The sequence below is a fragment of the Daucus carota genome, chromosome 3, assembly GCF_001625215.2.
Source record: "Daucus carota subsp. sativus chromosome 3, DH1 v3.0, whole genome shotgun sequence".
Lineage (NCBI taxonomy): Eukaryota > Viridiplantae > Streptophyta > Magnoliopsida > Apiales > Apiaceae > Daucus > Daucus carota.
Window position 1 is genome coordinate 46,959,678 of NC_030383.2, and position 22,935 is coordinate 46,982,612.

Consider the following 22,935-nt stretch of genomic DNA (forward strand, 5'->3'; position numbering starts at 1 on the left):
GTGTCTAGTATCAAACTATCAATACCACATCCTGAGCACCCAACAATATAAAGGAGAGGTTAAATCCTAAACAATGTTGTCAGAATTGGGATAGAAAGCTGTCTAGTCAGTATGAACATTAATAGCAAATCCAGGTAACTGATAATTGATTGCATGCGAGAAGAATGATACAAACGAAACAAGGACTTGCACAACATAATTCAACAGGAATTTTGTATCCTGAATAACTCAAATTCCCTATCTGTAGAATTTAGTGGGATGTTAATCAGCGATACATACTGAAAAAGTAAAAGGATATTTTTAAGATAGATAAATTCCAGTACAATTCTTAATTTAAATGCAAAGGAATGTAGCATTCTCTTCATTTTAAGCAAGATGTTTGGCTGTAGAGTATTTGAGCTTATCAGTAAACTTAACAATACGAAGTCTCGTTCAGGTGTGACTCACAGGTTTAGCTGACCTGCTGACAAAGCCTCTTCCTTTCCTTTTGTTATATATCCCAAACCAACTCTGTAGAGCTATGAACTTCAAAAAAATATGCTCTGTCCTTAAGTTACCCTTAGATTTACCTGCGGGGATGCTGATTATGCAAGTCCTCTTACATATAGGTTATGTTGGAATGTTTAACATCCTTCATAGGCTGCAGGGTCTTTTGACTGAGTATCTACATGCAAGATATACCAATACAGGATCAAGAGTTTACATACCTGCACCGTATTGCGAATGACGTTAGGAGCAAGAATCTAACATGTTTAGACTACTTTATGAATATTCTTTTTGGCAAGGGGTATGAGATTTAGACTACTTTATGGATATTCTTTTTCCCAAGGGGTATGAGATTCACAGGTAGGTTATGATTATGGTAGAAATTGGACATGAGCTAATTTGTAACCAATGTTGCATGATTCACTGGTCGTTCGGGTACTTGGCACGGGATCGGGTACATAAAATGTTAGTTCTTATGAATCAAGTACGATGACCCGTGAATCCAATTCGCGGTTCAATATCTTGATCCCTTTTAGTGATCTTTTACTATAAAATATATAGTCTAGTTATGATTTTCATAATTAAATATTTATTTTACCCGAAAATAGAGAAGCAAGTTGATCATAAAATGATTTTTAAGGTTATCTAATAAATGGTAAGGACCTTCAATATGTGTTTATATGGGGATCTAAAACTGTTTTGTAAAAAGGCACGTCTAGTGTGTCTTTTCTTTCAACTGTATCATCTTCCCAACTTCTTTCTTTTCTTATTTCTTTTACTAAAGTACGTTTCTAAAAACAATCTAAATCAAGATAGTGTCAAATTATGTTCCTTTCTTATATCGTCTAAGTTAAAGGTGGATCGCCGAAATCAGCAAACTGGAACGTGATCCCTGGGTGATCCGGGTCGAAGAGGAATCGTGTTCCGGTACATGGGAACTGGATCATGATTCCATTGGCTGACCCATGAACCATGCAGCACTGTTTCTAACAGCTAAAGTGGTCAAATAACAAGCCTAGTTTATAGGAACTAGTTCTTTCATTGTTAGGTCTAGATAAGTCATATTTGAACTACTTCCAGGATATCCCTTGCATTAGCTCTAGTTCAGTTCGAAAGCTTTTGTATAAATTGAGTTTTTAAGCTTCTGTATAAATTGAGTTTTTAAGCTTCTGTATATATATTGAGATACTGTGATATAATTAAACTATTCTATTTCTCTCAGTTAGCTTATAGAGCCTGGTTGATATGTGATAAAACCTACAGTACAGCATTAAAGTTTAGCAAATACAGATTCTGAATTGTGGAAATTAAAAGAATCCATAGGTGAGAGCAAGACGGAGGGAAGAGAAGGCACTCATGGTCCAATATACAAATATATATATAAAAACTCCGCAAAAAGTAATCTGCTAAACAGATGGTGCTATTAGAACACATCTTAAGCTCACTTTAATAACGCTTCACAAATATGCAATTAAAATTTAACTAGCATATAAGCCACATTTCTATTATTGTGTGACAGTAAGTTGATATTTTAGGCTTGGTAACCGAAATTGTTCATTTGTTCACTGTTTTAAGATTCACTACACATTATCCAAATCAGAACTATAAACCACACTTACCATTATTTAGTTATTTTTTGCTAAGTGAATAATCATATTGATAAAAAAAGTATACTTAAATAGAGTATGCCTCAGAGAATAATGGGTCTGAAACTGCTCAACATAAAAAGAGCAAAAACTACTGACAGGAGCTTATGCAAGGCAATCCCTGCAAAGAGCTACTACTGGACTACCACCTTGGAACAGATGTAAGACGTTTTTCCAAGAGCTTAAACTATAAAGCATTATAATAAACAAGAAGCTTACCTATATACGTATATGGCATCATATAACATTGATACACAATAAGCTTACATTTCTCATATATGAGATATAACTCGAGTAACAAAGTTATATAGCTTGAAAAGAAGATGATTTCAAGCAAACACTGACCTATCACTATCAGAACCATGAACATTGTTTTAGATTGAACTAGCAAAATGAAATACCTCTCAACTTCAAACTTCAGTAGCCTAAAGAAGGGGAGCGCTGAGCCCATCAATGTTTTCAGTAATTTGAATTGGCGACAACGCAGGATCACGATAAGCAGTGACAAGTTTTTCATAAAAAGCATCCATTGTTGGGTTGTTTTGATCATTTTTGTCTTTCTTTATCAGACACTGCACGACAGGAGTACATTTTAGGTCAGTTGTAGCTGAACAAACAACCATTTGTGTGACACTCCCCCCCCCCCCCACCCACCCAAAAAAAAAATAAAAAATAAAATAAATAAAATGGACAACCAACCGTAAACACAGACACAGTAACATTTGTGTGATGTCAGCAGAGAAGAAGTAAATGCATATGTTATTAATATACACATTAAGATACAGTTCTATCCTTTTCAAATTAGTTACATTACCTTATTACTTTTCATATTATCATACCAACGTCCAAGTATATACAACTTGCATAGTGTGACTTGGACTACCTGTGTTCTTTCCAGAGATCTGTATTTAATATTAAGAACATAATACGCACTACAAATAAATCCAAATGAATGTGAAACAATATCGTTATATTAATTTTCACTAGGTGATTAGCTTAGGAGTTTTAAAGAGCATAAGAAGGCTGAAAAAAACGTAGTTTAGAGTCCTATATTCATTTCACACTGTAAGGTTGAGTAGTTAGATGGGGAAAAATATACTCCCTCAGTCCCACCAGATTCTTTATGTTACTTTTTGGCACGCATTTTAAGGCTCATATAAAGTATACTTACATTATATATATTTTTTTTAAAAAAATTCTGAAAAAAAGTTTGAAGTTTAAACTTTTATTCAAAAAAAGAAAAAATAAAAGTACGTTATAGAACTATATATTACGAGAGCCTCAAAATGTGTGCAAACAGTGTACGTAAACTTCCTGGCGGGAGGGACGGAGTAGAAGACTCGTCTTGGGAAAAGAACGGGGTCAGATCATCAATTTCTAGTTCTTGTCTATTAGGGAAATTTCTTTTCGTATCTTTTATTTTCTCCTTTTAATGGGGAGAGTGGGGGTTGATAAGTGAAGCTTTTCCAGGTTTCATTGTTTATTGGTAACAAGTTCAAAGAGCTTTTGTAATAAGCATGGGTATTATACTTTGGATATCATGAAATATTTATTACTTGTTAAGTCAAAGAAAGTCCATGAAATGACAATCAAATAAAAAGAGGTAAAGACACAACTTAGCCTCAATGCATGTCCTAATTTTTCAAGTAGGTGCTTGACTGAGCTTGAGACAGACATAAAGGTTATACATATTTCATGGGTGAGGGCAACAAAGATCGAGGAAAGTACTTGGAAATTGCAAAAAGTTCTGCGTAGTGCTTAAATAGGCTGAAGTAATCAATTCTTAGATAAACCAAATTTGTTGTTTCACGTGGTGAATGAGCAAAAAAGACAATGTCAAGTCACAGTTCATAGGGTCTATACCTGGGGTAAAAAAATGGGGGAAAGGAACTAAGAAACAACCCACTCAAGGGATGCAAGGAAACTTACAAGTATAGGAATAGTAGGACAAGATTATGCAGGGAATTTGTGTAAGAAGAGAAGAGGTGGTGGGATGCATAGGATTTTAGACGCCCTTTATGCAAGAGTTTCCATATGTGCGTGATTATGCAGCAATGTTTGAAAGTTGATTCATGGATAGATATATCCAGTTTTCATATTCTAAAAAGGAAGTGTAAGTAATACTAATCTTAGCTTAAATCTCGCTAGATAAGATTTAATATGTAAGATGTATACAATGAGAGATTGCATTTTTATAAGACAAATCGAGGCATGTCAATGTACCTCAGCAGCATACGAACTGAACATTGGTAGAAACCTTCTCCGGCAATAGTTGTTGAATAAGATAGTCATGACTGGAAGGGGAATCATAAAGCCAGAAGCCAGGGGCATTTTTTTCAGCCCAAATATACCGAAGGCGATAATGTGCATCAGCACCAAGGAAAAAATGGTCAAATTGTGCACAATCGGCCAAAACTTCCCATTAGTCTCGTACTTTGGTGCATATACGTTCAAAAGCTGCAGGTAGAACAAAGATATATTGTAACACAACACCAAGGCAATAGCATTAGCCATGTGGGGGGTGGACAGGACTTCTTGAAGGAACTATAATTCAACTTTAAAAAAAATATATTGAGTCTAGATGCAATTAAAAAAAAGGTCAGAAAGATAATGCATATATTAAAAATTCTCCTAAAAACTGATCTTAAATGATTTACCATATTAATCAAAATACATTTATTGTAATAAAATGGTACGGACAGAATAGCTTGATACTGATAAGTCCAACTACTGTTGGGCACTACTTTCTTGGCTTGTTGGAACGGAATAGACGTTACAAGGGCTTGTTGGGCTTTGTAACTTGTATGTTCTGTAGCTCGTAGGCTTTGTAGCTTGCAGGCTCTGTGGAAAGGAATAGACGTTACAAGGGCTTGTTCACCTTCAAGCTTCCTGAAATAGAAATGGTTGCAAGAGGTTTTATCTTCGCAGGTACCTCCAACATGAGAATAAGTATCCGGTGGTGATTGGAAAACATAATGCAAGTATATACATGTGCAATTATTTCTAGAGAAAGAATGCAGAGTAAACTTATCAGGAATTCAATATGGTTAAAATGTAATGAATAAGAGAATTTCCTTGCTTTGAAGTTGTTGAGGGTATTTATAGGCTATGCTCGTGTGCTTGCACATGACCAAGTGTCCACATGGCTGGTTGAGAATCAATGTCAACCCTCCGTCAGTCATAATTTGCCTCATGCTATTATCATGTACTTGCACTTGCTTCGTTGCAGGTGTCAGCGTTTTCCCTTCTGCAGGCTTTGTCTTGAATGTCCATTGTCTGGTTCAAGGCTGCAGAGTGTGCCAGTGCTTTTCTCTATGCAAGTTGTGTCTTGCATGTGTTTTGTTTGTTACAGAGCTTAGAGCATGCCAGTGCCTTATCATATGCACGTAGTGCCTTGCATATGCTTTATTTGTTGCAAAGCTGTAAAGCATATTTTACTTGTGTCCTAGTAAAAAATTAGTTGCCCCCAACTCGAGTTTGGATAGGTCCAGGAACTAAAGTAGAAGCTTTAGCCGAGAGGATGTGTTGATCCATCGGCATCCTGTTGATCCCGGGGGCTTAGCAAAAATTCGGTTGCCCCCTACTTAAGTCTTGATAGGCCCAAGAAATTAAGAGCTTTACCCGAGAGGATGTATTGATTCGAAAGAACTTCGTTGACCCGAGAGGTCTTAGTTGAATTCTGGTTGCCCCTCACGTTTAAATAGGTCCAAAAACTTAAGAAGGAGCTTTATCTGAGAGGAAGTGTTGATCCGAGGGGACCTTGTTGACTCGAAGGGACCTTGTTGACCCGGCGGGACCTTGATAAATTTTGGTTGCCTCCACTTGAATTTGAATAGGTCCAAGAGTTTAAGTTGGAAATTTATTCGAAAGAATATATTGACCTGAAAGGTCCTTGTTCACCTGATAAGGCCCGGATAAATTTGGTTATCCTCTACTTAAATTTTGATATGTCCAAAGACTTAGGTCAAGAGGACCTTGTTTCCCCGAGGGGCCTTAGTAAACATTTGGGCAATAAGTGGTGGGTAATAAACTTCTTATTAAGGCCTTCTCGCATCAGCAAGGTGATTTCAGATCGACTTGTCCTCTGGACAAAACTCTTACTTATATCCTGGGACCTATTCAAGCCTTTGAGGAGCAACAAATCTTTTACACAAACCAATTTAGGTCAACAAGGTCCTCTCAAACAAAACGTAAATCATTTGACCTATTCAAGTTGGGGCAACAAATATTTTACAAATGCCCTTTATGGTCAATAAGATCGTCTCAAATCGACTCGTATTCACGGCCTCTTACACGGTTGAGGGACGGGTTTTCACAAACCTCCCGCTACTTACACTCAAGGGGATCCAGATTCTGGTATCCTCTCTACCCATTTGCCAGTTATTCCTCACGAAGATTTAAACATCATCATACTTTTTGCTCCAAAATCCAAACATTTCATATCACTCCTTGAAATCTCATTATTAAAACTAATACTTACTTCCGGAGTTACGAGGAAAGGGGATTATATAGGTTGGATCCATTTTCTCATTGCGGGAATGGTACAAGTGATCCACAAACGGCTACCATTTGCCCCCCACTCCCTCATTCCTCATAAGAGGGATATGCGAGTAATAAGTGATATTGATGGGAGAAATTACTTTAATATGAAATCAATTCTTGTTCAAAACAGAGCCATGAACCATTTTGATAAAACAGAGGCTCTAGAATTGCTTCTCCCAAGAATTACTAATCTCGCAATTTAGCATCTTTAATATATCAACGAAATCGTTTTTAAACATGAAACTACCTCCTAAATCATTTTGAGTATATCTAGTTTTGATTTAAAAAGTTAAAGTTTAAGTAGGTGAAATGCATTTTAGAAGTTAAATCATCTACAGAGTTTTACTATTTGTGCCACTTTCACTTGCAATTATGACAAAAGCTGTTACTTAATCAAAAAACACACACAAACTCAAACAAACATTACCATAACATCAGATCTCTTTTTCACCCCATCTTGGTCAAACGGGAAAAAAATGAAGAGGAAAGGAAGAGCAAGCTAGGATCATCTGTTCTTTGCGTTCTAGGACTTAAATCGAAGTTATTTTCGAGGGCTACGCATCCAGAGTGATATCTCTTGAACCCATTCACTCTTGCAATCTCATTTCTAAAGTCAAAGAAGCTGATGAATAGTGATTTTTAAAATCAAAATGCTTTAAACATTAATATAGTTACATATAATTGTTTGATGTTATGCTTAATTGTTTTACGTTATAGATGAGTGGTTTGTTTATTTTGGAGGATGGGTTATATGATCGTTGGTTTGCGTTTTAATAGAGGCTTTGACTGAGTGGATTATGAGTTTGGGGATTGATTGGTGTTGATTTGAAAGAGGTTTAAGCCTCGAAACTCTATGGCTGTGTTCACTTGGATGGAATGGAATGAGGGGAGAATGGAATGAAAAATTATATAGAAATTTTATGGAGAAAGAAGAAAGTATGAGCTAATAGTGACTAAATATAAATGAGTTTAAATTTCTTGTGATAAAGATTGTAAGGAAATATGATGTAGAGATGGAATGAGCATTCCTTCCAAAACATGTGGGTTAGAATTCTAGTTAAAAAAGTAATGGAATGATTGAAGGAATGAAAATTAAAAACATCTTCTCAAATCAACCCCATTTTAGTGTATAAAATTCATTCCATTCTCCCTCCATTCCATTCCATCCAAGTGAACACAACCTAAGTAGTAAGCCGTCGCAAGCCCGATTTTCGATGACACTGAAACTGCCTAGAACCCGAATTAATAACTGTCTTGTTTTGCTTTACCGTTGACTATAAGAGTGTAGTGCTTGGTTTCTAGTTTACGTGAGCGCAAGAACCACGTCGAGACCATTTACATACAATTCACGAGGTGTGGTTAGTTTAGTAAAGGTAGCGCGAATAGTAAAACTCCGTAGATGATTCAACTTCTAAAATATATTTCACCTACTTAAACTTTAACTTTTAAATTAAAAGTTTTATGATATATAATACAAATACTCAAACTGGTTTGAGAGGAAGTTAAAATGATTTTGTTGATATATTAAAAAAGTAAAGTGCAAGAAATTCTCAGGAGAAGCAATTCTAGAGCCGAGCCACTGTTTGAAACCCTGTTCTTGGATGGTTCATGGCTCTATTTTGAACAAGGATTGATTTCATAATGAAGTAATTTTTCCCACCAATATCACTTATCTGAGACAAATGGTAGTATGTGGTTTGTAAAAGCCTAATTTCACTATTCAAACATCAAGTTCAAGTCCAAAACAAAGCTCAAAAGCCTACAACACCTTCAAGACCCGTAAGACATGCTCTGCAACAAACAAAGCACATACAAGACAAAGCGCTAACAGGCACTATAGCTCTGCAATAAATCAAACACATGTAATTCAAAGCCTACAAAAGACAAAGCATTGGTGCCTGCAACAAAGCAACTATAAGTACCTGATCATAGTATGAAGATAAATTGCAACTCATATAGAGTTGACATCGACTCCTGGTTTAAATGGCTTGTCACCCAAGTGGGCACTTGCGCACGTGTTTCGCCCTTCGTCCTAACCTACAAATACCTATCAACAACTTCAAAGAAAATGAGCTCTCTCATTCATTACACTTTCACCACATTGAATTCTCCAATAAGTGTGCTCTACCTTTTCTCTACTTTTTCTCTTTACGAGTAAATACATATTTACATTATTTTTAAATCACCGGATACTTATTCTCATAGTGGAGGTGCTTACGCGGATATAACCCGCCACGGGCATTTCCATTTTAGGGAGCTTGAAGGTGATTCCAACAAGGCCTGCAAGTTATATGCAGGCTGCAAATCCCTCCAAGTCCTGCAGAGCCCTACAAGCCATGTAAAGCCTTACAAGCTGTAAAGTCCTACCAGTCCTATAGAGCCCCAAGCTGCAAAACCCTGTCATGCCCAGCAGAGCTTTACAAGCTACAAATCTTACAAGCCATGCATACCCCTAGAAGTTGCAAAGTTCCACGACCCACGTAGATCGCTACAGAATATTACAACCCTCGCAAAGCTTTACAAGCTACAAACCCTATGAGCTCTACAAACCCCTAGAAACAACAAAGCTCTAGAAGCTTTATAGAGCCTTAGAAGCTACAAAACCCTACGAGTGTTACAAAGCCCAAGAAGCTGCAAAGCCTACAAGTTCTATAGAGCCTTACGAGTTACAAAGCCCTGTAAAGCTTAACATGTTTCGACATTACCTGTTCCGACCCAAGACCAAGAGCTGACGGCGGAAGGACTTGTCAAATACTATTATATAAGTCCATCGTAGATTACAAGATTCGTAATATATTCAATTAGAAATATGACCTTTGCTACCCTACTAAAGAAAACATCTCAGTAGGAGAGAAAAACAGAGAACAAATTAATATGTTTAGTCATTCCCATACAAGCAAAGTCATGGTAATTAATTGTTTAGCAGGAAAGAAGGCACATATTTACTAACCTGATTGCGGAAAATGATGTAACCCAGACAGAAGTAAACCAGGATAAATGGAAGAATTAGCGGGGCTAGGAAAAAGTATGTTATACCAAGAAGCACAAAAAAGAGAATTTTGGGAATTTCGCGATGGTATGGAACTGAAGGGACCTCTAACTCATCATCAGATCTGCCTAGAATATTTCTTTCTATGAAACTCCAGATAAGTTGAATCAACTGAAACAGTTCTGAAGATGTACTTGTCCAGCCAGATGTCAGAACATATGCAATAAAGAACTCCGCCTATAAAGAACAAATCAAATTTTAGCATACAGGTCATAAGAGCACTTCAAAGTTCATAGATTAAAGATGGAAACTACGGACAGTGACACTACAAATTACTCTGATTGATTTATTATCTTGTTTATTCTTTTACATTATGGGTAGAACTAGACTTCTTTTTATCAAAAGATAATAGGGTTTTTATTGCTTTATTGTCAAGGACCAACATTTAACTTTTTAAATTGAATTATCATATCACTTGTCCTGACACCTAAAGGTCCCAAACCCAAACTTAGACAAGACAAATATACTTTATGTTTGTCCATTTACTTGTTGCCCATGTATGGCCACTTGGATTAACTTTTTGGTGTGACCCAAAGAATATTTTGTCAGTACCAAGGTTTGTTTCTCATCAACATTGATAAGAAACTGGATATCACCCTGACTGGGATTTTAAATATGTGAATGAGAGATTCTGACACCAAATTCATACTGAGCACAAGCAATGCCACATTGTACTGTATACAATACCAGTTAAGATTTTCCTTGGGAGGTACCGGGAAGGAATTGGATATTGTATATTATCATTCTATTGAGTCTACAGTTCTTTAGAACCTTACAGCCATTGTTTAATACATATAACTTCTGTTTACTATTTAGGAGTTGTATGTTCAATGATAAAAAAATTGAAGTTGACTTCTAAAGGAATATGAATCTGTGAAGTTAATGTCCATCTTCGCTACTGCTGCTGAGACCATATAAATAAAAAACGATAATGCTTTACGTCATTACCTCTTATCTGGTAAAACATCAATTTTACTACTAGTTCTACATCATCTGAGATTTTCCTAAATATAACTAGTTGAGTGAGATTTTATATGCAAAGGGGAAGATAGTACCTTACTGGTTTTATGATTGAGGATCTATGATTCTTGTAATGAAAATATGTGTCAGTGTTAAGTAGAAGATTTGATCTGCTTGGAAATCTGTAGTTAAGACATCATTCTGATGATGGAGGGAGAAGCGATAAGCATCTAAACACGAACTACGGTAACTACATTTATAATTTAAGTCTTCCTATCTGTGTGACATATTACTTAAATGACCAACAGGAGGTGCATCATGGCGCTCCTCGTGCAGATCCCCCTATCACAATGTAATTGTGTTCCCAGATGCTCAAAATGACATGAGGTTAATATATTAAGACATACAATATATAGCATACAAATTTTGTATAATCTGGTTCAAGATTTTCAAATTAGCATGTACCTGCCCTGGAACAGCAACAGCTAATACATTGGGAAGCTTTTTAATCTCCAGGAAGACGTTAGTCTGGTAAAGAATAGATCCTGATAGGACAGTTACAAAGAACACATTCCATACGGTAAACCAGAGTACCTTATAGCAGGCACTCTTTTCTATCTGACTGCGGGCAATGTATCCTTGAATAGAGGAGAGCATTATCATGGTAGGAGGCACAAAGTACTGAAACATCTGCAGAACAAGACTAGGAAGATATCCTGTGATAACTTGACTGACAAGTTTCCTGTATATTACAGAATAAAACCATTTAGACTTTCCAACCAGTAAGGCTATGGACAATAAATTACTTGAATGGTTAGTAAGTCATGACACGAGGTCCAAATATAACTATTTTTATGTTACATGAGATAGGAGCCTTATAAGCCTCAAAATGGTCTGCTTTAGGAAATGAGCTTAATAGGGAGGAGATACCAAGAAAATACAAATTATTAAGGGAGAACACTTACATACTCAGTATGCCTTTCAGAAAAGGGAACCAAGTCTCCAACTGATTCAAATGAGTAAGACTTTGTACCAAAAGAACGGGACCGAAGAACAAAACAGTAAGAACAATGCAAGCGACAACAGCCACATAATTGGAAATCCATCTTCTCATGAATGATGCAGAGAAGAAGGGCCAATACACATCTTGGGGCTCAGGGGCTGTCTCAGTATTCCACTCTGTAGGATTTGCACCTTGTTTGATGTGTAAAGCTACTGCTGCACCAAACCGTGACTTGAAAGAAACAAATGCAGCAGGCACTTCCTGTATTTTAAAAGATGTAGCTAATTGGTTGGGCATGCTCACATTAAATAAATATCTTAAGTTCTGACTAATATATGTGAAAATTATTTGTGTTTTATAGAGAATATTGTGAATCAGACCCACCTACATGAACATCTATACATTTTTTTGCATCATATATGCAGCGTGATGAGTAATGTTATTATTAACAATACGTGACTTGGTCACAAAGACCATGTAACTTTTCAACAATGCAAGATTTTACAGGAGTTTCTAATTCAACTTGCCGCCGTTCAAATCTGCCCAAAATGGTAAACTATGTCTCAAACACTTAAGATACACATTACCTGTCCAGTTATTAAAGCCTGCTCCATTCTGACACTTTCTACCAGAAATTCAAGTTTCTTTTCATATTGATCCAAAAGATCAACTTTCCGACCTAAAAAGCTAGCACGTCCGACCTTTTGTCGAGTAGACTTCCTTGATTTCATATGAAGAAGCCTTCTAGATAAATTATCAGCATCACTCTAAGAAAAAAAATACAGTTTTTGAGTTGCAGGACACAGAACAATAAAGATGACAACAAAATTGAAGTCTGAAAAAAAAACATTAATCAAAGATTTAGTTTATGACATCTGAAGTTGTACAATATACTAGAATTACATAAAGTCACAAGCTTCACAGCCTTCCAAAAACCTTCAAGACCAAACTGATTAAAATACTGAGACTCCATGAGTGATACTATTTTCAGAGAGATAATGGAGAGAGGGAGAGAGATTAGCAAAACTAGAACCCAGTCCAAAATTCAGCTAATGATTTTGTCTCGAGTTGCATACCAGATATCTTTTTCATAATGTTAAAACAATCACGGGAACGTCATTCCTTGGTTTGTCATCACAGTCCTGGAAAGTCATTACGTAGTTTGTTTAAACGGATTGGTAAGATAGGCTACATCCGCACATGTTCGTTGTGAATACTGCGGGGTTTATGGTTTCTAATAGCTAGAGCTTATGATAGGCTTAGACTTCACACACACACACACAAACACACACACACACACACATATATATAGGCTCATGATCAAATAGAAACCACTCTTAAAATAAAAACTAGAAACCAGTTTCCCTACCACTATTTATAACTACGGGTATCACTAATTTATACTGCACTAATCACTGTTTTTATACAGTATGTAAACAGCGATTTTTATTATAAAAATTGAGAAAATCTACTTATCTAAACTATTAATCGATTATAGATGATCAATTTCATCCATAGGAAGGTTCTTGGCGGTAGGAAGCCGCAAGAGAAGTTGTATGATGATGGGAAGTAGTCGTTAGTTTTGTAAGTTATGATGGAAAGTGTATGTGACTATTGGTGATGATAGACAATGGTGGCAAGTCATAGAGACGTCTGGTAATGGTGGTAAGAGGTCCATTATTACGATTTGGGTGAAGATGATGGTCATATACGTTGCATATATGTATATATATATATTTATCTTGGCGAGATATGCTATATATAAATTAGTGATATATTATGTACAAATTAGTGATTTCTGTAGTTAAAAATAGTGATAAAAAACTGTCCAGAAACTGGTTTTTAGTTTTTAGGCTAATTTGGTTTCTATTGGAGTAGGACTCTATCTATATATATTGATGAAATAGTTAAAGATCAAACCATGTGTCGAAAACAGCCTTAGTCCACTAGTATTGCCATATCTGTACATGTTGTCATCTGTTATTTGGTGCATATTAAAAATTTAATATGTGGAAACCTTTATTTGTTCCACTAGTATATGCTACCTTGTAGGAAATGGAATGACTTGTAGCTTTGTCAGGGATATAAGGGGAAGAATGTTTTTAATTACTGTTTCTCATAATTCTCTGGAATCTTCTCATGCTCTGAATTTCCATTTAACACTGACTAAATCATCACATTATTTACTTCATGATAACATTATCCCTTTATAAGATTCTGAATCATTGTTTAACTGGTCCATCTCTGCAACTCATAATTGGAAAACACTTTCATATGTTCACATGTATTTTAGTGTAAAGGAAGGAATGTATTTACTATATAGAAGATTTTTTTTTAATCTGGATTAAAGAACTTGTGATAATTATGACTTATTCAGAAAATGTGAATTTTTATGGTTATGATTAACGTCCCCCAAGCTAATTGCATGCTACTAAAAGGGTTCCTGAAATGATTACCACAAGGTCCACAACTGTTCTAAAAGAAGATTTTATTGTCTCTTTATTACTTAGTTAAGAAAATAGTTTCCACTTCAATTCTAAATCGACCTAAACTTATCAAAAGAGTTTCAGCTAAAATTCTGGTTTATGTCTTGTCCTTGTACTTGCTTGATCTTCACATTGTTCTTCTGAACTAACGTAATCCAAGACATTATGTTCAAAACATTTCTAAATAGTAAGCCAACGTAAATCATCATTAATAAATATATAGTAGGAGATAATTCCACTCATGCACAGGAACTAGGAGAAGCTTTAGCAGAAATACTTACAATCAACTTCTGGAGTTTATTTGTTCGACGAACAATAACATGTGAAAGATATGTAGAAGGGTAGTACTCTGTGAAGAAGTTCTCAACACTTTCACTATAGCTGATTCCTGACGAAACAGGAATACTTCGAACTAATACAGTAAACTGATGCAGCTTGGGCTCAGATGAATAAAAACACGTTATTCGTTTCGATGAGATGTAACTGAACTCCTGCACGGAAAAATTTCTTTAGGATCTTCCCCAGAAATTTTAAAGGTTGCTTCACAGCTCAAATGAACCAGCAAACAATGATGGAAATTACTTACAGAGTAAAGAAGATAGCAGACAAATGCTGTGAAGATATAAGCAGCAGAGAAGTGAATCCATAACCTTCAGAAAGGCTAAAACAGTTTCAGGGTCTCTTTACAAAAGTTAGCTAGAGCCATTTTAGAACAGATCAATCAGTATCAGCAACTTCTCATTTCTATAAATCAAATCAAGGCAATCAAAGAATGAACATAAACTTCTGATGTAAATGTTAAGATTTTATTCAGCATGTATAAGAAATAAAAATTAATTTGGTGAATCCAGGTTATGTATTAGGTAAGATTCTTAAAATAAGCAACAAGTTACTAATTCACATGCAACGGATTCCTGTCAGGGAAAAACTTCATTAGTATCAGTCTGCCACACTGTGTAATTAGGCTACCCTGTGTGTGTGTGTGTGGGGGGGGGGGGGGGGGGGGGGGTCGGTTAATAAAACAATTATTCAGCCTTTAAATTCATGATCGGAGTAGCTTCTAAAAGGAAAATGATAAAAGCCCTATCAGATTTAGATTCTAATTTTGTTCACAGAGTAGACAGCTATAAAGCTTATACACCTCTCCTCTATATTAAGTTTGCGACAAATTTTTGTGCATATATCTTACTGTATTTTGAGGAAGTAAGAAAAAGTAAAATCTAGTCATCAATCAACGCATAGTTCCTAGATAAGCATTGACTAAGATGCTGTTTAAGGTCTAAAGTTCTACAAATGAGGTGCCAAATCTTGTGTGAAGATCACTTATGGAAATTCTTCCTACATTCACATGTTCTTTTTATTATATTATCTATCCAAATATTCTCAAAAATCTCATCCTGACCATAAATTTCCAACTCATATGTTTCCGCCATGCATCCTGTTGCACATAGCAAATAAAGATTAAGAGAACCACTCCTGTAAACTCCCTCTGATGTTAGAAGACCTAGGCTTAGCAAGTGATGGCTTACGAGAACATAATTACTCAAGATTACAAATTTTCACAGCTTGCAAAACTATCAAAAAGGAACATACTAAGATTGTACAACTAAAACATTTCTGATCTTATATATTGAAACATGCACCATAATCCACATTCATCTACCGCTAGTCAATAATCTTTCGTGGCTCAGACAACATTCATATATATTATGTGCTGCTGTAACAACAAAGTAATCAATCACCTGATTGATCCATCATTGACATTTGAAATACTGAATGATTCCAGAGACTTATTTGGCAGATCAAAGTCAGCCAACGTTAATTGATCCCCCAAGTAGTTGATAGGAAGAAGGATCAGTGCAATGGTCATGGCGAAAGTAAAAATCTTTATACTGCATAACAAGACATCAGAAAAAACAAAAAAAATAAGACGACATCCTAATTACAATATAGAACACATTTAGAGAAGCACGGGCCGAGCTACCCTTGCACCAGGGTATGCATCCCCCCCACCCACCCTAGGGGTGTAAACGAGTCAAACTCTTCGTGAGCTACTCGAGTTTGGCTTGTAAAATATTCGAATTCAGTTCAAAAAAAATCGAGCTTGAGCTAGAGCTATTCGAATGTTTTGTCGAGTCGAGCTCGAGCTTCAAATCACTCGATTCGCCAGGTTTGAGAGCCTAATAGAGCCTCAATTTATTTTTATTATTTACATATTACAAATATATTATTATATAGATTTTTACTATCTAAAGTAAGTTTACATATTAAATCGAGTCGAAATTGAGAAGAATTCATCACATTCGAGCTTTTGTCTATATCTAAAAAAATCAATTCAAGCTTTCGAGCCGGGTCGAACTTATTGAACTTTTGTTGACCCGAGCTTCGAGCTTAAAAATAATGGCTGGATCGAACTCAAGCTCGGACTTAACTATTTTGTTGAGCTCAAATTTGAGCTGATAGTGTTCGACTGGTTCGACTCTGTACACAATATAAGTCATTTGACTTTTTGCACACATCTCAATGTGCTTTGACTACATAGCTAAACTTAATATTTTTCAATTCTTTTTAGTCACAAAAAGTCAAGCAACTTAGATTGTGTACCAGAGGGAGAACTAACATAAAAATTATAATACCCCTATCCCGATTATTTCTTTACACTTTCCTTTTTGGATGTCCCTTCAAATTCTTTATATTTCAAAATTTACCAAAAACAGTAATTCTATAATATAAAAAACAACTAAGCGCTATACTTTCCTCATCTATGCCTACTTTATATAATAAATATCAATCGGTCCCACCACTATACAAATTTTTCTTCCAAACATTACTTATTTCCTTAATCTTCATGCCCAACCCAAACGTTAACATTTGGGTGGAACAGAGGAAGTGGTTGTTTACATCACTATTTACATTAATATTTATTAATAATATGTGTGCTGAGATCAAAATTGTATAAACACATATTTTAGTGCCATTAAGTATTGTTCTTTGGGGAGAAATTATATTAAATTAACAATTGGCCCACCATCATCTTCAACTATGGCTTCACCACTACAGACAAGATAAAATTTAAAAGGCTTACTAAAACCCTAGCCTCCCCTCTAAAAATCTTGAGCTCAACAAGCCAAGTTTGATTAGGTTCATTAAGTAACCAGCTAAATTACACACTTTCTCTTGTTGGGCTCTAGCTCTGGAAAGCTTGAGGCCAATTCTTTAACTGTTTAGGCCTACATTTTATATTAGCTTCAAAAGGGTACTACCAAGCCAATATTCAGCAATCCCAACATAAAATAGTTGAGGAATCAAGCTCAGTATAAGTTATTCGCAAAAAATCCAAGGTCAATTCTTTTAGCTCAAACACCAAATTTTGTATGTAAGATATATTGGCCTGCCTCAGTCATTTACAGCCCTGATTATACCCAAAAAGGTTGAAGAAGCGCTTCAGATTCCTGATTAGTTTAAAGATTACTTCGCTGAAAATTGGTTCAACAATGTATATTTAAACCAAAAAGTCAAAAACCAATGACAAAAGATAGGCAAGAATTTATGATCACACCCACAGAGGAACAAATACTTGTCACATCACATCGTTGCCAGGAGGGCAAATACTGGTTAGACACCTCATGCATGGGCATAAGGGAAGTTTCTTCATACTTAATTACCATATGGACACCTAGACACCTAGACTAGACAACGCACTGACAACCATAAGACAGCTTAATAGCTATGTTAATGGGTAGAAAGGAGATCACACATATATAGCAAATTTGATTTGTACGTAATTAGCTATATAATGTAATTAAACCTGAATATAAATATACGCATGAAGATGACAGCATCCAAGCCTGAGACTGATAAAAGTTCTTCTTCAGATGTCTCCCATGCCTTTCTCAGCCAACTAGCAGAAGGCAAGATCCTTTCAAAGTTAAACTCGTTTCTCTGCAATTTTCCTTTAACAACTAAACGTGGTGCATAGACATTGGCATTACTTGGTTGTTTCCTCAATATGGAATATAGGGTGAAAAACAAAAGGCAAAGACCCAAGTTGATCCCAACAGAAGTTAGAAGAGCAGACAAAATCATTCTTGCAAATTTGCAGTTTGCTGATCATCCACACAAACTTCTCACTTGTAACTGCAGAAGCATCCAAATAAAAACATAAGAAAACAAACAGCAGTATAACGTTCATTTCAAATGAAGCAAGATATGTCTATGGTTGACATGATGTTAGTATGAGCTCTAAACTTAAACAAGGTGCATGAAAGTGGGGACATTAAAGAAATAGCATCGTATATCAACAGCAGAAGCTGATTTTGTTGACTTGTAACTCTGGTACTATTACAGAAATATTTAAGTACAAAAAATTCCATAGATAATAATGGAACAGTCGATATCATTCTTACACTTTAAGATTTTATCATTCCAAAGTTTTCACGTTTTAGGGTAACTGGTAATGTAACTTGACACGGTATCAAAGCTCATTTGACCAAGCGATATCCAGTATAGTTCAAAATCTACAACTAGACATTAATGTTGATTTTGGTTGGGGTTGATGAACTGGGATGAGATACGATGAAGTATTGAATTCAATTCCACTTGATTCCCTACTTCCCAACCAAACAGAGCATGAACGTGAAGTTGAACCGTTGAATATATTTCCCACAGAGATGGACTCCTAGAAATCCATTTTTGAACCCAAAATCGGGCTCTCGAGTGACTGCTGGTAACTTAAAATCTTTTTCCTAATATGAGAAATTATTCGACTAGTTCGGAACCGATTAACAGAAGAACCGAAGAAGTGACACGAATTGAATGAAATTTGAAATTCATATTAAACATACGAGCGATGTAACACTACTCTTACAGCCAAATCATGTAATCCTATACATCTAATATATAACAGAACACATAAACAACGTTTAGAATTCGAACAAGACAAAGTTTATCTGGTAAGCGAAAGAGCAAAACTAATAATAAGGTGCTTCAGACAAGTATACATACATATGTGTATACATATAACATATACGGAGAATAGGGGAGGCAGGGATGAGAAGTACTAGTACCTGAACAGAACAATGGGAAAAAAGCAAGGTATATGATTGCGGCCAAGTGTAATCGCACCGACTTGGTATCTGTGGGGGAGCTGCCGCGTTGAATTCAGGTATATAATATCGGGAATCGCGCGAGCTAATTGCAAATGCAAGTCATGTACTGGTCTCCTTCATTTCTTTATCGTTTTCTCTAGGGCTGTTCACGAACCGAGCCGAGTTTTGATCGAGTCGAGCCGAGCTTTAAATTTTTTCTTATCGAACCGAGCCGAGCCGAGCTTTCTTATCGAACAAAAAAAAGTGTTCGAGCTCGAGCTCGATAACTAACGAGCCGAACACGAGCTTGTTCACGAACAAATACGAGCCGAGTCGAGTCGAGCCGAGCCGAGCCGAGCTAGAGAAAAATAAGGCCAAACCGCTACTTTATTTTTAAAATAGCAAGCCAAATAAAATTTTTAGTATGTTTTGATGGTACCATATTATAGTTGATATTCTCATGATCGATTTGATATATTATATGTTGGATTCGGCGTTCAATAACATATATATATTACGAAATTGTTATGAAAATATTCTTTTTTTTCGAGCTGTAACGAGCCGAGCTCGAGCCGAATGAGTTCGAGCCGAGCTCGAGCCGAACATACTAAAAGCTCGGCTCGAGCTCGTTTTCTTAACGAACAATTTTTTGTGTTCGAGCTCGTTAACTTAACGAGCTGAGCCGAACGAGCTCTTAACGAGCCGAGTTCGAGCTTGTTCGCGAACAGCTCGGTTCGTTAAACAGCTCTAGTTTTCTCTTCTCCTCTTGAGAATTTGAGCCCCTTTGATTGAGCCTGTGACTTATGCACTTTTGATTGAGCCTGTGACTTATAACTTAACGTGATTTAATTAAAATGTCATGTTTTGATAATTTTGACTTATGAATAATTTATGAGTTACTAAAAATATAATAATAAAAATAAAATTGATTTATCAGTAACTTATGAATAAAAATAAAATTGATTTATCAGTAACTTATGAATTAGGAGTAATTTTTATCAAAGAAAAAGTTCAAAAAAATTTAACCCCCGAAAAAAGTAGCTCAAACTAATTTCTGGCTTTAAGTCAGTTTTTAGCTTATTTTTTGCTTTAAGCAGACTTTTGACTTATTACACAAACAGACATTTTTCAGCTTAAAGTCAGAGATGACTTAAAACACGGGCTTTAAGCGGAACCAGAGGGGGGCTAGGGGATGCTAGAGCCCCCTTAACCTCGAAAAAACAATAAATCTTTTTTTTAAGCCCCCGTTGAATTAGTGATGTCTAATTAACAAATACATTCAAACGGATACACTCGGAGCAACTCCAACAAACTCTTTAGCTTTTCTCCAAAAAATAATATAAACTCCTTAGTTTTTTAAGAGGTGCTACGAGTTTGTTAGAGTTCATTTCATCTCCATGTTCTTCAAAAAATATGGGATACATTTTTTGAGGATGTTCACTGCTATAAAACTTGTTCATAACTTTATAGAAAATCTTTCTGTCATGATTGTTAAGAAACACATACACACTACTTATCTCTTTGTTTATCTTCTAGTTGAGTTAGCTCTGGTTTTACCCGTTGTCATTGCTACCGTTGAGAGAGTTTTTTCTGCTATCAAAACAATCAAGACTTATCACCGTAATAGGATGGGAGATGCACGACTGAATGATAGTATGATAATATATATTGAGAAGTTATTTATGCGAGTATGGATATATAACTACGAGTCCTGGTTTCGCCACTGGCTTTAAACCCATGCAAACACCCTCTTTGTCATCATTTCTATGCATTCTGAAAACAATCATTTTTAATTTTTAATAATATGAATTACTATTACATCCGTATGTACTATTCTTGATAGCAAAAAATTTAGCTAACAAGATGATGAGGTTGGAGTTGTGCAGAGGAGGGAGGATACCTATACTTCTTTTGTTTTTTGTTTAAAGTAAAGATATGAATATAGATGATTAGTTAAAATTTGTTGAACGTCTAAGTTTTTGTCCTCCAATGATATCAGTTATAATGGTTAGCTAAATTTAAAATTCTGTTATTTTGAAATTCTAATAATTATATTTTCAAATAATAGTTATTTATTGTAAATAAATTTCATAAATAACTTTCTTATAAATGCAGTCAGATAAACATTTTATATAAATATATTTTTTATTCTAATTAAGTATAATAATATTATTATTTAAGAATCTATTATTTTACTATTATCGAATTTTAACGGCTAAATTTTCACATTGTAGTTATGTATTATAAATAGAACTCATAAATAAATTATTTTCTAAATTTAATCAAATGAAGTTTTAACGCAAAAAATATGTTATTTAAATAGTTAAATAATTTTATTTTACAATGCAAATGATATATATTTTTTAATTATTTTTATTCCAAAATTTCATTTTAATGTTGTGAAAATAAGATAATTCTTAAAACAAACACTTATATATTAAATTATACAAATCAAAGAGAAGTTCAATTAAATTAGTATATTTTTTTATCTCAAATACTTATAAATTTATTATTTAGATAAAATAGATTAAATTAAAAAGCAGGTGGTATATTTGTTTGGTTATTGAATCTATCTTCTCTGGCACACCTCTATCAATATTGCCAAAGTATATTTTCTATTCTTATTGCTGACATGAAAATAAAAGAATAAGAGTATAATTATGTGGAAGGAGAAGAAAACAAAGCGGGAGATGATGTGGCAAGTTTAGAAGCCGCTTTTAAAGTTTAACAAATGTAGCGTTTGTGGTGGATATCTAAAATTTTAGTTAATAGGTTGCAACATTTAGAGCTGGGCTTTTGGAAAAAAAAATATCTTTATTTTCTATTTTCAACGCCACCTGAGTATTTTTACCTAAAGTTGATACCTCTTGGAGTTGCTCTTAAAGCTATCTAGATTTTTTTTTAGCTAACATGTTGAAAGCATAGAGTTGCTCTTAGACATTTAAATTTGCTTAAAATTTTATCTACGTGATATTTTCGATGAAGAGAGTAATGTAACCATCCGAATCTTTGAACGAATCTCTTAACGAGAATAATGCCATGACATATTCTTTTAATGCGTCGGTTTTTTACTTCAATCTAATCGTATTTTGACCTCACATGTATAAGAAGATACCAAATAAGTCTATATCTCATATTTGGCTCGTTAAGGATTACACAATTATTAGAATTCTTCGTTTATAGAATGCATCTCATAAAGCATCCATTTAAATTTATATCATCATCCATGTTAATGATTTTTTTTTTAAATGAAATATCAATGCATTTATAATCACCATATTGAGTATAAGGATCAAAATAATACAAAACTCATATCTTTCATTTTTCTTTTTTTAACCCAATAGGTAAAATGGGTCATATTTATTATACCACACACTTCTTCGCTTGATTTGAAATGATGATACCATGAAGAAGAACATTCAATCATTGAGGCAAATGATTCGTTACTTAAACAGTTATTAAAACAATATGAAAATGAGCTATCGAGACTTGCACAATACCTGTGTGATGACAATTTATACTTAAAGGCATGTAATTGACTAATCAGATTGAATGTGGTAACTTAATTAATATGGTAATTAGCTATTGATTTTATTCAATTAGAATGGTATTTTATCTTTATAGATTACTTGCTTCTTGATTCGAATCTTTGAATTAAAATTTTGAGTAGCAAAAT

At 34.9% G+C, this 22,935-nt stretch overlaps 1 protein-coding gene across 5 annotated transcripts; it reads right to left on the reverse strand.

Moving 5' to 3' along the window:
* Nucleotides 1-129: 129 nt before the first annotated feature.
* On the reverse strand, nt 130-19,423 carry LOC108214426 (CSC1-like protein HYP1). Of its 5 annotated transcripts, none has more exons than XM_064089140.1 (12): nt 19,239-19,423; nt 17,981-18,309; nt 15,915-16,064; nt 14,759-14,822; nt 14,454-14,663; nt 12,274-12,453; nt 11,649-11,947; nt 11,149-11,425; nt 9,625-9,900; nt 4,356-4,589; nt 2,534-2,704; nt 130-664 (listed from the first exon to the last, which is right to left on the reverse strand). In XM_064089140.1, the coding sequence occupies exons 2-11, from the start codon at nt 18,256-18,258 to the stop codon at nt 2,558-2,560; spliced, it is 2,115 nt and encodes a 704-aa protein (XP_063945210.1). In that variant the 5' UTR covers nt 18,259-18,309; nt 19,239-19,423; the 3' UTR covers nt 130-664; nt 2,534-2,557. The 5 variants fall into 5 exon arrangements, 4 of the variants coding, with proteins under 4 accessions (XP_063945210.1, XP_017241905.1, XP_017241906.1 ...); XM_017386416.2 differs by having other exon boundaries at nt 130-707; XM_017386417.2 differs by lacking the exon at nt 19,239-19,423 and adding an exon at nt 19,177-19,227 and having other exon boundaries at nt 130-707.
* Between the last annotated feature and the right edge of the window lie 3,512 nt (nt 19,424-22,935).

Bases quoted from the DNA above. Each gene is read 5' to 3' on its own strand.
- LOC108214426 (XM_064089140.1), bottom strand. From the start codon at position 18,258: ATGATTTTGTCTGCTCTTCTAACTTCTGTTGGGATCAACTTGGGTCTT. The intron at 16,065-17,980 runs GTTTAATTACAT...CTTGTTATGCAG, and splicing joins ATGCGTATATTTATATTCAG to TATAAAGATTTTTACTTTCG. The intron at 2,705-4,355 runs GTACATTGACAT...CCTGTCGTGCAG, and splicing joins TCAGTTCGTATGCTGCTGAG to TGTCTGATAAAGAAAGACAA.